Source organism: Rousettus aegyptiacus, unplaced genomic scaffold, assembly GCF_014176215.1.
Source record: "Rousettus aegyptiacus isolate mRouAeg1 unplaced genomic scaffold, mRouAeg1.p scaffold_m13_p_14, whole genome shotgun sequence".
NCBI lineage: Eukaryota > Metazoa > Chordata > Mammalia > Chiroptera > Pteropodidae > Rousettus > Rousettus aegyptiacus.
This window is the reverse complement of record NW_023416289.1, coordinates 46,193,061-46,205,670: the sequence shown is the minus strand read 5'-3', so window position 1 is coordinate 46,205,670 and position 12,610 is coordinate 46,193,061. Positions and strand designations below refer to the sequence as shown.

At 48.1% G+C, this 12,610-nt stretch overlaps 1 protein-coding gene across 5 annotated transcripts in view; it reads left to right on the top strand.

Moving 5' to 3' along the window:
* Window positions 1-74: 74 nt before the first annotated feature.
* VRK3 (VRK serine/threonine kinase 3) overlaps window positions 75-12,610 on the top strand; it is a 31,368-nt gene continuing 18,832 nt past the window's right edge. Inside the window, exons 1-5 of one of the 5 annotated variants that reach the window (XM_036232635.1) lie at window positions 75-199; window positions 1,130-1,192; window positions 5,133-5,272; window positions 8,778-8,924; window positions 10,204-10,398. In XM_036232635.1, the coding sequence (XP_036088528.1) occupies window positions 5,134-5,272; window positions 8,778-8,924; window positions 10,204-10,398 (481 nt within the window). In that variant the 5' untranslated portion in view covers window positions 75-199; window positions 1,130-1,192; window position 5,133. Of the gene's footprint in view, window positions 277-1,129; window positions 1,193-5,112; window positions 5,273-8,777; window positions 8,925-10,203; window positions 10,399-12,610 lie in introns of all 5 variants that reach the window. The other 4 variants (XM_016125679.2, XM_016125681.2, XM_036232634.1 and 1 more) reach the window with 4 other exon arrangements.

Below are 12,610 nucleotides of genomic sequence, written 5' to 3'. Positions count from 1 at the left end.
AGGAAATGATCCCGCCCCCAGCCTCTATATGAGGTCTGGCCTGCCGCGAAGGCGTCTGGGAAATGGAGTTCCCTGGAAAGCACAGCCCGGGGCCAGTCGGGAGGTCAGCAGCGCCTGCGCGGGCATCGCCCCGCCTCAGGGCAGAGGATGCGCGCGCAGCACTGTCCGTCCCAGCGGAAGTTCCCGCGGGGCAACTGAGGTGAGTGTCGGTCTCAGCCGTGCACCCGAGGGTTCGCGGCGGATACTTTGTCTCCACTCCGCTCACCGAGTCCAGAGGTGAGGGGAAGGCGAGGCTTAGCAAGGGGAGGTCTCCTGATGCCCCATTCTCCCCCGGGTCGTGGTGCTTGTGACGTCAGCACGGGCCTTTGTGGGAGATGGAGCGCCCGGGGGCGCGGTGTGGGATTGGAGGAACAACTTCTGTTCGCCGGGGAAATCAGCCTGTCCTAACGGTCCCAAACCCCATTTGGTTCTTGGTGGCGGATGTAGCTACGACTGAGACAGGCGGAGCTAATGGGGAATTTGACTGACGCCCCGCCTTAGCATCACGTCATCCCTGGTTTCTGCTTAGGGCGGGGCCGAGGCAAGTCACGGTCACCGAAACAACTGTCCCTCCTGCGCCCAGGTGGAGTCTAGCCTTTAGCTCTTTTATTGTGCTAGTCTTACAACCTTCCAGGAGGGACACAGTACTTAACACATAGCAGATGTTCAGAAAATATTTGTTGAATAAAGTAAGTGGATGAATGAATTACAAAGACTGGCCAGAGTGTTGGAGCCTTCAGTTTTAGTCCTGAACTAGCTATGTGGCCTTTTGGACAGGTGACTTCAGCACTCTGAGACCCCTCTTTCTTCCATAATTATTGAGCGTTTACAATAGCACTATCTCTAAGCTGTTAGTTAGTTGCTCATTGATTTATTATCTTGTGCCCCCCTACCCCCGTGTTTGTTTCCTTTGCTGCTGTATCCCCAGTGGTTGGCATATCTTAACAAGTTCAGTGAATAATTATTGAATAAATGAATGAAATTAGCACATTCTGGCTACGCGGCCAATGCTCAATAAGCACTAACCATTATCTTTCAGTTACACGTGAAGTAAACCTGAGTCAGACTCTCCATCTTTATTCACTTACAGGACACTGTTAAGATGGAGTTTCCAGACCAGTGAATCTGAGTGCCAGACTGTGACCCCATAAAGGTACCGTTTCTTTGGGCCTGTGACCTTTAAGTCCCATTCCCCACCATCAGCCTACTACTGCCGCATCTCCTCTGTGTTGCTACTCTCAAACCTCAGTTCCAGGACTGTTATCGTGGGCATGACAGGGTCACTGGGTTAGGCGCTTGCTCCATCCTGGAGGCCATCTTTATACAAGGGCACTTGGCACCTGGGGAAATTCCACTTAAAGCAAAGCCACATAAAACTGACACAGATTTTCATACTTTCGCTTACATAAGTAATCTAGCAAAGTCTCAGTGTATTAGTCAGACTAGGCTAGACTGTGCTGCAGTAACAACCACGGAACCTCAGTGGCTTAACCAAACACAAGTTTCTCACTAGTACAAAGTCTGGAGCAACCCTCCAGGGTAACCATCCTCTAGGCAATCTTGATCTTGTGGCTCCATCAACACAAGGGCTTCAGGCCCAAGGGAAAAGGAAGATGTGGTGGTGACTCCTCTAGCTCGCTGAAACTAGTCAGTAGTATTTATACCTTTGAGAAACTAGAGCTAGCCATATCAGTGTTATTACCAGAACAACAGATTCTTAAGTTACACGACCGATCAAAATTACAGACCTCTTAGAGGCTTAGGGATTTCTGGCGACAGTCTTTGCAGTCAGATGTGTGACACAACTGCTTTGTGGGAAATAACAAAAGGAAAGTTTACACCACAGTGTGGTGTCTGCTCTTCTGCAGGCCAAGGGGAAGAGGGACGCTTTTCTCTGGCTGGGATTTCTTTCACTTAGCTGTTTGGACAGCCTATGTTTTTCAAGGGCTGGTACTGGAATTGCATAAGGCAGCTCCAACAGGCAGTGGAGAGGCCCAAGAGGCTCAGAACTTAGAATATGGAAAGAGAAAAGGGGAAAAAAGCAATATTAGCAAATAGAATATAATAAATGGGGTACCGGGCACGATATAGTAATAGCAACCACTGACATTAAAGGCTTTCCATGGGCCAGGCCCTGCTCCCAACACTTGCTATAAATGTATTCATTTAAGCCTCACAACCACTCTGTCAAGTGGGTGCTGTTAGAAACCCCATTTTACTCTCGGGCGGGCTGAGGCACAGAGAGGCCAGGTAAGGTGCACAGCATGTACCAGATCTGGAATTGAAATCCAGGCAGCCTAGGACCAGAGCCTTTGATCTTAAAGACTCTACCATTTTGTGATTGCAGTGGAGACCAACCTTTAAGGTGAATAAAGGAAAAGGATTTGATTATGCTAAGCCAGACACAGAAAGATAAATGTTGTATTATCTATCTCACTTATATATAGAATCTAAAAAAAGGTCGATTCCCTAGTAGCAGAGAGTAGAACAGTGGTTACCAGAGGCTGCGGGGGAAAATTAATCAAAAGGTGCACATGTCCAGTTATGAAATGAATACGTTTTGGAGACCTAAGGTATAGCATGTCAACTATAGTAAGTACTTGAAATTTGCTAAGAAAGTAGATCTCAGAGTTTTCACCACACAAAAAAATGGTAGCTATGGGAGGCGACAGATTTGTTAATTAGTTTGATCGTGGTAATCATTTCACGATGTATACATATATCGAAACATTACCTGCACCTTAAATGTATACAATTTTTATTTGTCAAAAATAAAAGTAAAAAGAGAAGAACTTTCTCTTACAAGGTGAAATGAGTCCACGAGCACAAGTTTATTTCAACTTCTGTTTTGATAGTCCAGCTTATAATCGGTCGTGTACACTAAGTCTTAGAATAAAGAACAAATAAGATAATTTTTTCTTTTGATATTGAAAATATATTCATTGATGTGCCTATTGCACTGTCATGCTTATTGATTTTCCTTTCACTTATTAACTGGTTTAATCCTGCTGTCAAGGGCTGAACTGTGTCCTGTAAAAATTTGTATGCAGGGACCTAACCCCGAACCCCTCAGAATGTGATCATATTTGGACATAGGGGCTTTAAAGAGATAATTAAGTTAGAATGGGTTTGCTAAGGTGGGCCTGCTATGATCTGAATGTGTGGGTTCCTCCAAAATTCGTATATCAAAATCCTAATGCCCAATGTGATGGCATTAGCAGGTGAGGCCTTTGGGAGGTGATTAGGTCGTGAGGGTGGGGCCTCATGAATAATTAATGCTCTTATAAAAGAGACCCAGAGAGCTCTCTAGCCTCTTCCACTACTTGAGGACACAGAGAGGTTGTCAGTCTGTACCCCAGGAGAAAGCCTTTGCCAGAAGCCAACCATGGTGGCACCTTGATCTTGGACTTCTCTGTCTCCAGAGCTATGAGCAATAAGTTTCTGTTGTTTATAAGCCACCCAGTCCATGGTATTCTGTTATAGCACCCCGAACAGACTAAGACAGTGTCCTAATCCAGTATGACTGGTGTCCTGATAAGAAGAAATTAAGACACAGACAGAGGGATGACCACGTGAGGACACAGTGAGAAGGCAGCCATCTGCAAGCCAAGGAGAGAGGCCTCAGAAGAAGCCAAACTTACTGATGCCTTGATCTCAAACTTCTAGCCTCTAATATTGTGAGGAAAATAAATGCATATTGTTTAAGCCACCTGGTCTGTGGCATTTAGTTTGGCAGCCCAAGCAAACAAGGAGGCCTGCCATATCTTCATTTGTCATAGGCTCTAGGTGGATTTTGGTTTTGATTTTTAAGGTATTAGGAAATATTTCAGAGATACTCAAGGCTTAGAAGATAATGCAGTGAATACCCACTATCTCACTAAGTTAGTCAGGATAGGATAGGCTATGCTGTAGTAACAAATAAACCCTGGAATCTCGGTAGCTCAGTATAACATAAGTTCATTTGCCGATCATGAAATTCCAATGTGAACCAGTCATCCCTCTGTCATCTCATAGCTGTGCCTCCTGGCGTACGTGACCTCCAGGGCCATCCCTGCAAGGAAGCAGAGGATGGAGGAAGTACTCTGGCTCTTATCTGCCTCAGCTGGAAAATAACTTCCATTCACACCCCATTGGCCAGAACTAGTCATGTGGCCCCAATCTAACCGCAGGGGACCCTGGGAAGTATAGGGGAGCATGTGGCTGTTCGGTGAGCATCAGCCATCTCTCTAATCCCCATTATGTGGTTCAAGAAATAAATATCACGATTTGTCAAAATAAGTCAAAAAGATAAATACCCTATGATTTCACTTAAATGTGGAATCTAAGGAACAAAAAGAACAAACTAATCAAAATAGACTCACAAATATAGCGGACAATTTGGTGATGGACAGAAGGGAGGGGGAGTTGGGGGCTGGGAGAATGAGGTGAAGGGTTAAAGAAGTACAAATTTGTAGTTCATAGATGGTGATGGAGGTAGGGAGCATGGGATAGGGAATGCAGTTAGCATTAATATGATGGCTAAGTGGAGGGCCAGGGGAGGGAAGGAGCAGTTGGCATTGTTTTATGAACTATATAGATGTCTAACCAATGGCGTGTATACTTGAAACTAATTTAAAAAAAATAAAAAAGTGTAGAGGGTAAAATTGTCACATTTGAGATTGATACTATAATTGATGTTCATATGAGTAACCATGGGTCTTCAATAAAGATGAACTAATAATTAAAAAAAAAAAGAAAGAAATGATCACAAACGCTGTCGAAGACCCTCAGTGCGTCTGTGCTTGGAGCAGTGCTCCTGCATAATTTTCATTGACCTCGAGGCATTCCAATATCTTTTGTGAGCTGTGTACCTTTGTTCTGCTTTGTCCCTGTCCTGGGCCATTAGGAAGAGATGGGTAGCTAGAGGCTGGATGCAGCGGGCGGGAACTCATTTTAGCAGTGGCCACTTCCGGAGAGCATGTAATCGGGAGTGATCACTTTCCTTCCTTTTGCAATCTTGACATTGTGGGGAACTCAGATAACTACTCCTCAGCAGTGTATTAAGTTTCTCCTCCCACTTCCCATTCTCTCCAGCCCCTACTTCTGTTTTCTAGCATGGTCACCTTCTGCCCAGAATGTGGCAAGAGTATCAAAGCAGCATTCAAGTTCTGCCCCTACTGTGGGAAGCCTCTGCCTACTGAGGAGCATGAGGGGTCCCAGACCTTTGTCAGACCACTTTCATCATCCTTCCGAGGTAAGGACCAGGGCCTTGAGCTTGTACCTGGAGGAGGGGTGAGGCGTATGGTGCGTGTGTTTGCGGAGGGGGCGCAGAGCACTTTGCAGCCTGTTTGATCCTGCGTTGGCACAGGAGAAGCCCAGAGCCCAGGCTCACTCTGTACCCGGTTTGTCAATCTCATGGCTTTCGAGTTGACAGCTTACACATTTCTGACTGCAGCCCACGCTCCCCCAGAATTCCAGATTCATACATCAGACTACCCGCTTGACATCTATTGCATGTCCCATACGTGTCTCCACTGCCCGGAACTGAGCTTCCGATGTGACTGCCCCCGCATCTGCGCATCCACAGGTTTCCCTATCATGGTAAATGGCAGTTCTCGGGCTAGATCGTGGAGGCATCTGCGTCCTGTCCCTCCCACCCCTCAACTTCGACACTCCAGCATGTCTTGTCAGCCCTCCATTTAAAATCAGTGCCAAATCAGACCATTTCCTGCCACCTCCTCTGCCACCACCCTGGTCCATCCCACCTTCACCTGTCACCGGAATTGTTGCAGAATCCTCCTCCCCCTGGTCTCCCCACTGCTGCTCCATCTCCTACAGGTCTCTTCACCCGGCAGCCCGACAGACTCTGTTAAAACAGAGTCACACCCTGTCATTTCTCTGCTCACCATCTTGCCAGGTCAGGCCCCAGATGATCAGGTCCCCGTTGTCTCTCAGAGCTCACCTAACCCTGCTGCCGTTGCTTATGTGGCCCCAACCACCCAGGCCCCCTCACTCTTCCTCCACACCTCAGGAGTGCCAGGGCCTCTGAGCCATCGCACTTGCTGTTCCCTCTCACTGGGTGGTTCTTCCCTCATCTGGTGCATGACCCACTCTTTCATTTCCTTCAGGCCTTTATTCAGTTGTCGCCTTCTCAGCAAGGCCCTCCCTGACATCCCTAACTGAAATCACATCATCCCTGCTTAGGACAGTCCCTGTCCCCTGCTCCTGCTTTATATTGCCTTTTGGTACTTGCAAGTAGTAAATGTAGTATTTTACTTATTTATGTTGTTTTTCATCTTTAAGCTCCATAAGGCCAGAAATTTACTGTGGTTTGTAGGCTGTGTTGATTGAGATTTGTAGCCTGCTCTTAGCACAGCACCCAGGACTGTTCCAGGCACAGAGTTGGGTGCTGAGAAATCTTATTGATCAACTGACTGACTGAAGGAGACATCAGGCATGGGTCCTTGCCCATGGCAAGGCCAAGCACAGATCCTACATTGATAGATCAAAATGGGTTTACTCATCCGAAGCCCACAAAAGGAAGTTGGGATACGTAGCAGGAAGTTCAGCAACACTTATTTTATCATTCAGGATTGTGTCTGGCTGCAGGCAACAGGAAACACTACCTCAAGGTTTTAAACAAATGAATGGGTTTATATTTCTTACTAACAAAGTCCAGAGGGAACATCCAATATAGGGATGGTGCCCCCATGATGCCAGAAGGGACCTAGACGCCTCCCGTCTTTCCACTCAGTCATCCTCAGCATATATTTTCTGTTCCCTTGCTTATTGCTTTGAATTTTCAAGATGGCTTCTCCATCTCCAATGTTGCATCTCCATCCCAGGCAGATGCCAACAGAATTTGCCTTAGCCTGAGTTCAGCATCTGAGTTTAACTCCAGTCTTTCCTAATGCCAGCCTAGGGCCAGTTCATTATTCACCCCCCCAGTCATCGGGCGACAAATATATATGGAATATGTATATGGAGGACCTACTCTGTGCTTGGTACTATGTAGTAACAGATAAGATGGACCTGGTTTCTAGTCTCAGAGCTTTCGGAGCCCAGTAGGGCCAAACACATTGACTAAGCAGTTGCCTGTAGAGTTCGCGGTAACAGAAGGGCAGTGAATGCTCCACAGAACATGTAAGGGACATGTGTTCTGGGGGGATCAGGGAAGGCTGCTGAGGTGGGTAATATTTGAGCTGAGACCTGGGAATGATAAAAGTTAACCAAGCGAAGAGTGAGGGTGAGGTGAGGGGTGTCAGGCATTGGGGCATGGTGTAGGGCAGGCCGTGAGGTGGGGGGAGCCATGCATGTTGGAGAAATGAAGGAGGACATCCTGATGGGGGCAGAGAGGCGGAGTCTGGGAGATCACAGGAAGGGCGTCCAGTGGGCACCGATGTAGCGCGCAGCTCTCGGAGTGTTTCTCCCAAGTAAGAGAGCACGATCTACATTTTGAAAAGACCTCTCTGACTCTATGTGTGGAAAGTAGATTAAAGACATGGAAACGAGTTAGGCCGTTAACAGGAGCCTGGGGATTAACCACGCTAGCTGAGGTGGTGTCATTTGAAAGGCGATGTCTGTTTTTAGCAATATGGCAGGCTAGCTGATAGGTAAAAGCCCTTTATGGTTCAGTGTACCACAAAGTGCTAGATTAAATGTAAAGAATATTTTTAAAAAAATAAAACATCGGGCCGAGTAGTAGAATAATAAGAGAATTCCAAAGAAGTGAGAAACAATAAGAAATCACAGACCCACAGGGCTGAGCAATTGCTGTTGGTCCTGGGCTGTTTGCTGGTCATCAGTGGCCTTTAGTTTGGGTCTAATTGGGGTACAGGAAACAAAACTTAGGGCCTGATCAGTACAGAAGGTGTGACTGGAAACCTGGAAAACCTGGGACTCTTCAGAATGTAAGCTAGAACAAAAAATTGCTCCACACAGAAAATTGGCGGAGACATTTTTCTCAGCCTTGGTTGTAGGTGAATAAAGGAAAAAAGTCTTCTCTGAGGATTCCTAACTGGGACCTCACATTCTCACCAGTTTGGGGGCAGAGTTTGTACTGAACTATGTGCCCCCCCCACCAAAAAAAAAATAGCAGGAATGTGTAAAATGATGAGATATGGGTGCCCCTCCCCAGCCGAAGCAAAACTTTCTAGGAAACACACTTTAAAGACAGACCTCAGAGAATTTCGACAGCCACATGATCTCCCAGTCAATCAACAAAGATATGTGGAAACAAGGCACTGTTAGGAGAAGTGACAAATCCAGAATGAGACCTGAGACCAGAGATCTCAAAATTAACAGACAAGACTGTGTGCAGAACCCCTTTAATATATTTAAAGACATAAGAAAGAAATTGAACATATAGTGAAGGAACAAAAATAGTTGGAAATGACATGGCAGATTTGCAGAGAAACCAAGTAACAAATGTTACCATGGCATTCAGAAACTCATTGGATGGCTTAAACTGAAGACTAGACACAGCCGAAGGGTGAATAGTAAACTGGAAGACAGGTGTGAGGAAATTACCTAGAAGAGAGCACATAATGTCAAAGTGATAAAAGTTACAAAAGAGAGGCAATACCCCTAGGGGAAAGAATAACTAAAACAAAGGAATAGTTTGCTTAGATGTTTAGGTGATAAAAGCAGCAAGACTTGGCTGTGAGGGTCAAAAGAAAGAGAATGGCCAGAGTTTCTGGTTCAGCAGTTCCCGGAAAGGCCTTTGTAAAGCCAGTCTGCATTGGTCTTACTTTCTCTAGGTTCAAGGAAAGAGAGGGACACCTGTTCTGAAATCTCTCCCAAGAAAGTGAAATGGTCCGGCTGTGTTGCTTCTCCCTCCTCATCCCTCTTAAACTATGACAGTTCTGGGTCTGAAGATACCCTGAGTCCCCATGAGAAGCCCAAAGGTAAGAGTTCGGATCCATCGGCCTGACTCTGGATGATGAAAAGCCAGGTCATCTGACTGTGCTTGGGGTCCATTCCCCTGCTCAGGCATCACTTACACTTGCCTGGACCCTCAGCCCAGCATCCTACCCACCTTCCAGCCTCCAATCTATCTCTTCACAGCCGGTGCTGACCCCACCACTCCCTTCTCACAGCCCCCTACTGTTCCCATCACCCCACAGTTCAGCCTCTTCGGCCTTGCATCTGACACTCTCTGGTCTATTTCCTGTTTTATCTCTCACACCACAGCCCCATGCACAGAAAACTCACTTTTTGGAAATACTTTATAGGGTCTTCAGCTTCTCGGCTTTGCCAAGTCCATGCCCTCGGCCCAGGGCGCTCTTGCCTCCCTTTGCCTGGCGCACTGCCACTTTTCCTGCACTCAGGGATCAGGGCTCTAGGAAGCCTTTCCTGGGTCCGTGGGCTAGATCAAGGCCACCTCATCTCCCTCCAGAGCCTCTCTTTGTCCTCTTTGAGCACCCACAGTTCTGGTGCCACTCCCGTTTAAGCACATTTTCCACCAAGGCTCCTTGTCCCTTTCTGCCCTACTTGCTGGACCGAGAGGCCTTCAGGGGCAGGAACAAGGTACACTCATCTGTGTGTGCCCCATGCCAGCCAGAGAGCGCGGGAGGCTCGAGGACTATGTGCGCCCATCTCCTTGGCACTGAGTCCTCAGACCTGAAGTCACAGCCCTCAGTGCCTCGTCTCTGTCCTTCGTCATTCTCCAGGCCCCACTGCCTGTCACCATTCTGTGCTGTGGGTGGATGGTGGGCAGGAGGAAAGGAGTAGGTGCCAGCTTTTCCTGTGTCCATGTCTGTCTCCTTAACACACCACCGTATTCTCTTGCGGTCTGGACGCCCTTCAAGGGCAGGGCCTTGGTCTAACAAATTTCTGGGCCCTTTTTATACTCAGCACAAGGCCAGATCCTGTTTTAGGATGCTTTTGCTTGAATGTCTGGAGACTCCCCTCACCCTACCCCCCGGCAAACTTCTACTCATCCAACAAGACAGAAACCCCTGACTTCTCCAGTTTCTTTCTCATACTCCTCTGTACTACCCTGTCACAGACTCAGTTCTGACCAGCCATGTCCAGGTCCAACTTTACCACCAAATTAGAGACTCCCAAGAGAAGAGCCCAGGCTTGACACATGGCCGGTTCCCCAGCTTTGTCACATAGGCCCTGACCCATGAAAGGTCCCAGGAAGCATTTGTTGGACACCTTATTCTGACCATCCTCCTGCAGGGTCCCGGAGCAGACCGTCAACGCCTAAAAGCAGTCCACAGACAACCAAGCAAAGCCCTCAGACACTGAAGCGCAGCCGGGTGACCACCTCACTCGAGGCTTTGCCCTCAGGGACAGTGGTGATAGACAAGAGTGGGACTCACTGGAAGCTGGGACCCCTTCAGACCAGGGACAGCCAGGGCATTCTCTATGAAGGTACGCTCTGTCCATAGGTGCTGCAGGGGAAGTGGGGGGACCCCTTTTGAAGAATGGGAAGCCGTATCCCAGCTGCAGACCTGCCTCATTGCAGATTTCTCTTAAACTGGAGACTGCAGACCTGTCCACCTGCAGGGGCTGGGCAGGTAGAATAAAAGGTTGCAGGAGGCTGGGAGTCAGCAGTTGGGAGTGGTGGGGACTGTGGCCAACTGGAGGGCACACTTTTCAGATCCACCTACTGGTGTCTTGTAGGAGTGCACGCCCAGTGTGGCCGAAAGATGAGGTGAATGATTCTGTCTGCCCTGCAGAGACGGGATGGACAGTGCCCCTCAGTTTGGTTTGAATGTTGAGATTAGTGATGTCAGTCACACAAAGAGGATGTGAAAGGTTTATTGCCTGCATAGTCATTTCTGGGAGAGCAGGTCTAAACTATGCTGAGAGCAAGGAAAGATGCCTGACCTGGGTTTTTGTCATGGTTGAGGGGCGGGGCCAGGGTGAGGGTTCACACACATGGGCCAGGGCCTCCTGTGGTTCGTCTCTCCCACTAGCACCAAAGGGAAGGAGCCTCAGGCTTTTTTTATCAGCTCATGCAGTTCTGGGGCGGGAGGGAGGAGGCAAGGCCAGGCTTAAAAGCCGTCGGAAGTCAGATGTCGAAAAACAGTCAGACACCTTGTTACAATGAGGAAAATAATAACTGCACTGAAAGTATTAACATTTACTGAATGCTTACTCAAGATCAGCCCCATTCTAAGTGCTTTATGTAGTTTGGGGGTGGGGGGGGAGGTTTGCAATCTTTTAGTCGAAGAAAAAACATATAACATAAAATTCTGTTTTAAAGTGTACAGTTCAGTGGGTCCATTTACATGCACAATGTCATGTACCATCACCACTAATTCCAGAACATTTCCATCACCCTGAGAGGAAACCCCGTACCTTCTAGTGGGTTCCTCTCAGCCCCCCTCTTTCCAGCCCAGGCTGCCACTGATCTACTATCTCCATGGACGTCCTTGATCTGGACATTGCAGACAGATGGAGTGGCCTTTTGTGGCTGGCTCTTTTCCTTCAGCGTGGTGGTTTTAAGGTCCCTCCATGTAGCATATGCCAGTACTTCATTCCATTTTATGGTTGAATAATAAATATTTTAGAGTGTGCACATATCACATTTGGTTTATCAGCTGGTGGACATTTGGTTGTTTCCACTTTCCACTGTGATGAATAATGCCACTGTGAACCTTGTGTGTAATCCCTCGGTATCCGCGGGGGATGGGTTCTGGGACCCCTTACGGATACCAGAATCGGAGGATGCTCAAGTCCCTTATATAAAATGGCACAGTATTCACGTGTAACCTCCGCACATCCTCTCATGTTTTCAGTCTCTCTAGATGACTTATGATACCTGATACAACGTAAATGCTGCGCAAATAGTAGATCTACTGTGTTGTTCAGAAGATAACAACCAAAAAAAACACGTACACGTTCAGCGTAGATACAACACGAAGAGTTGAAGGCTGCCTCTGACGGACGGGCGGGGTGAGGCTAAGGCAGCAAGTCTTTCCTGGAGGAGGGATCTGTATCCATCACGTGGCACCTACCCACATATGTAGACAAACACAGATAAAGTGTGTTGGCGTCCCCAGAACCCCTTCCAGGCTCAGCAATACTCTAGGACAGCGGTCCCCAAACTTTCTGGCACCAGGGACTAGTGCTCCTATGAGAATCTTAATGCCTAGTTATCTGAGGCAGAGCTGAGGCGGTGATGCTAGCGCTGGGGAGCAGCTGTAGACACTTGTGATGCCTCGCTCACCCACCCACCACTCCCCTCCTGTGCGGCCTGCCTGGTTCCTAACAGACCCCAGTCCACAGCCCAAGGGCTTAGGACCCTTGCTCTAGGAGGACCCATAGGCATCAGCATGCAGTCATACTCATGCCATGATGCCTTGCAGTGTGGGGCACAGAGCACAGTCAGCAAAGGGTGAGGTACGTGAGGTAGAGTATGGGGGAGACCAGAGCAGCTCCCAGGGTCTACTCCCCACGGAGCCATACAGGGAGTGCAGCGAGGTGTGACAGCGTGTGAAATGTTGGCTGCCCGGGCCACAGGGTTTTCATTGGGGGCTGGTCACGTGGGCACCTTCTGTCTGGAACTTACTGACATTCCAGACTCCCAGGAGGCAAGCAGTTCAGCAGGACAGTCTGGGCACAGGGAGCCCCTCTT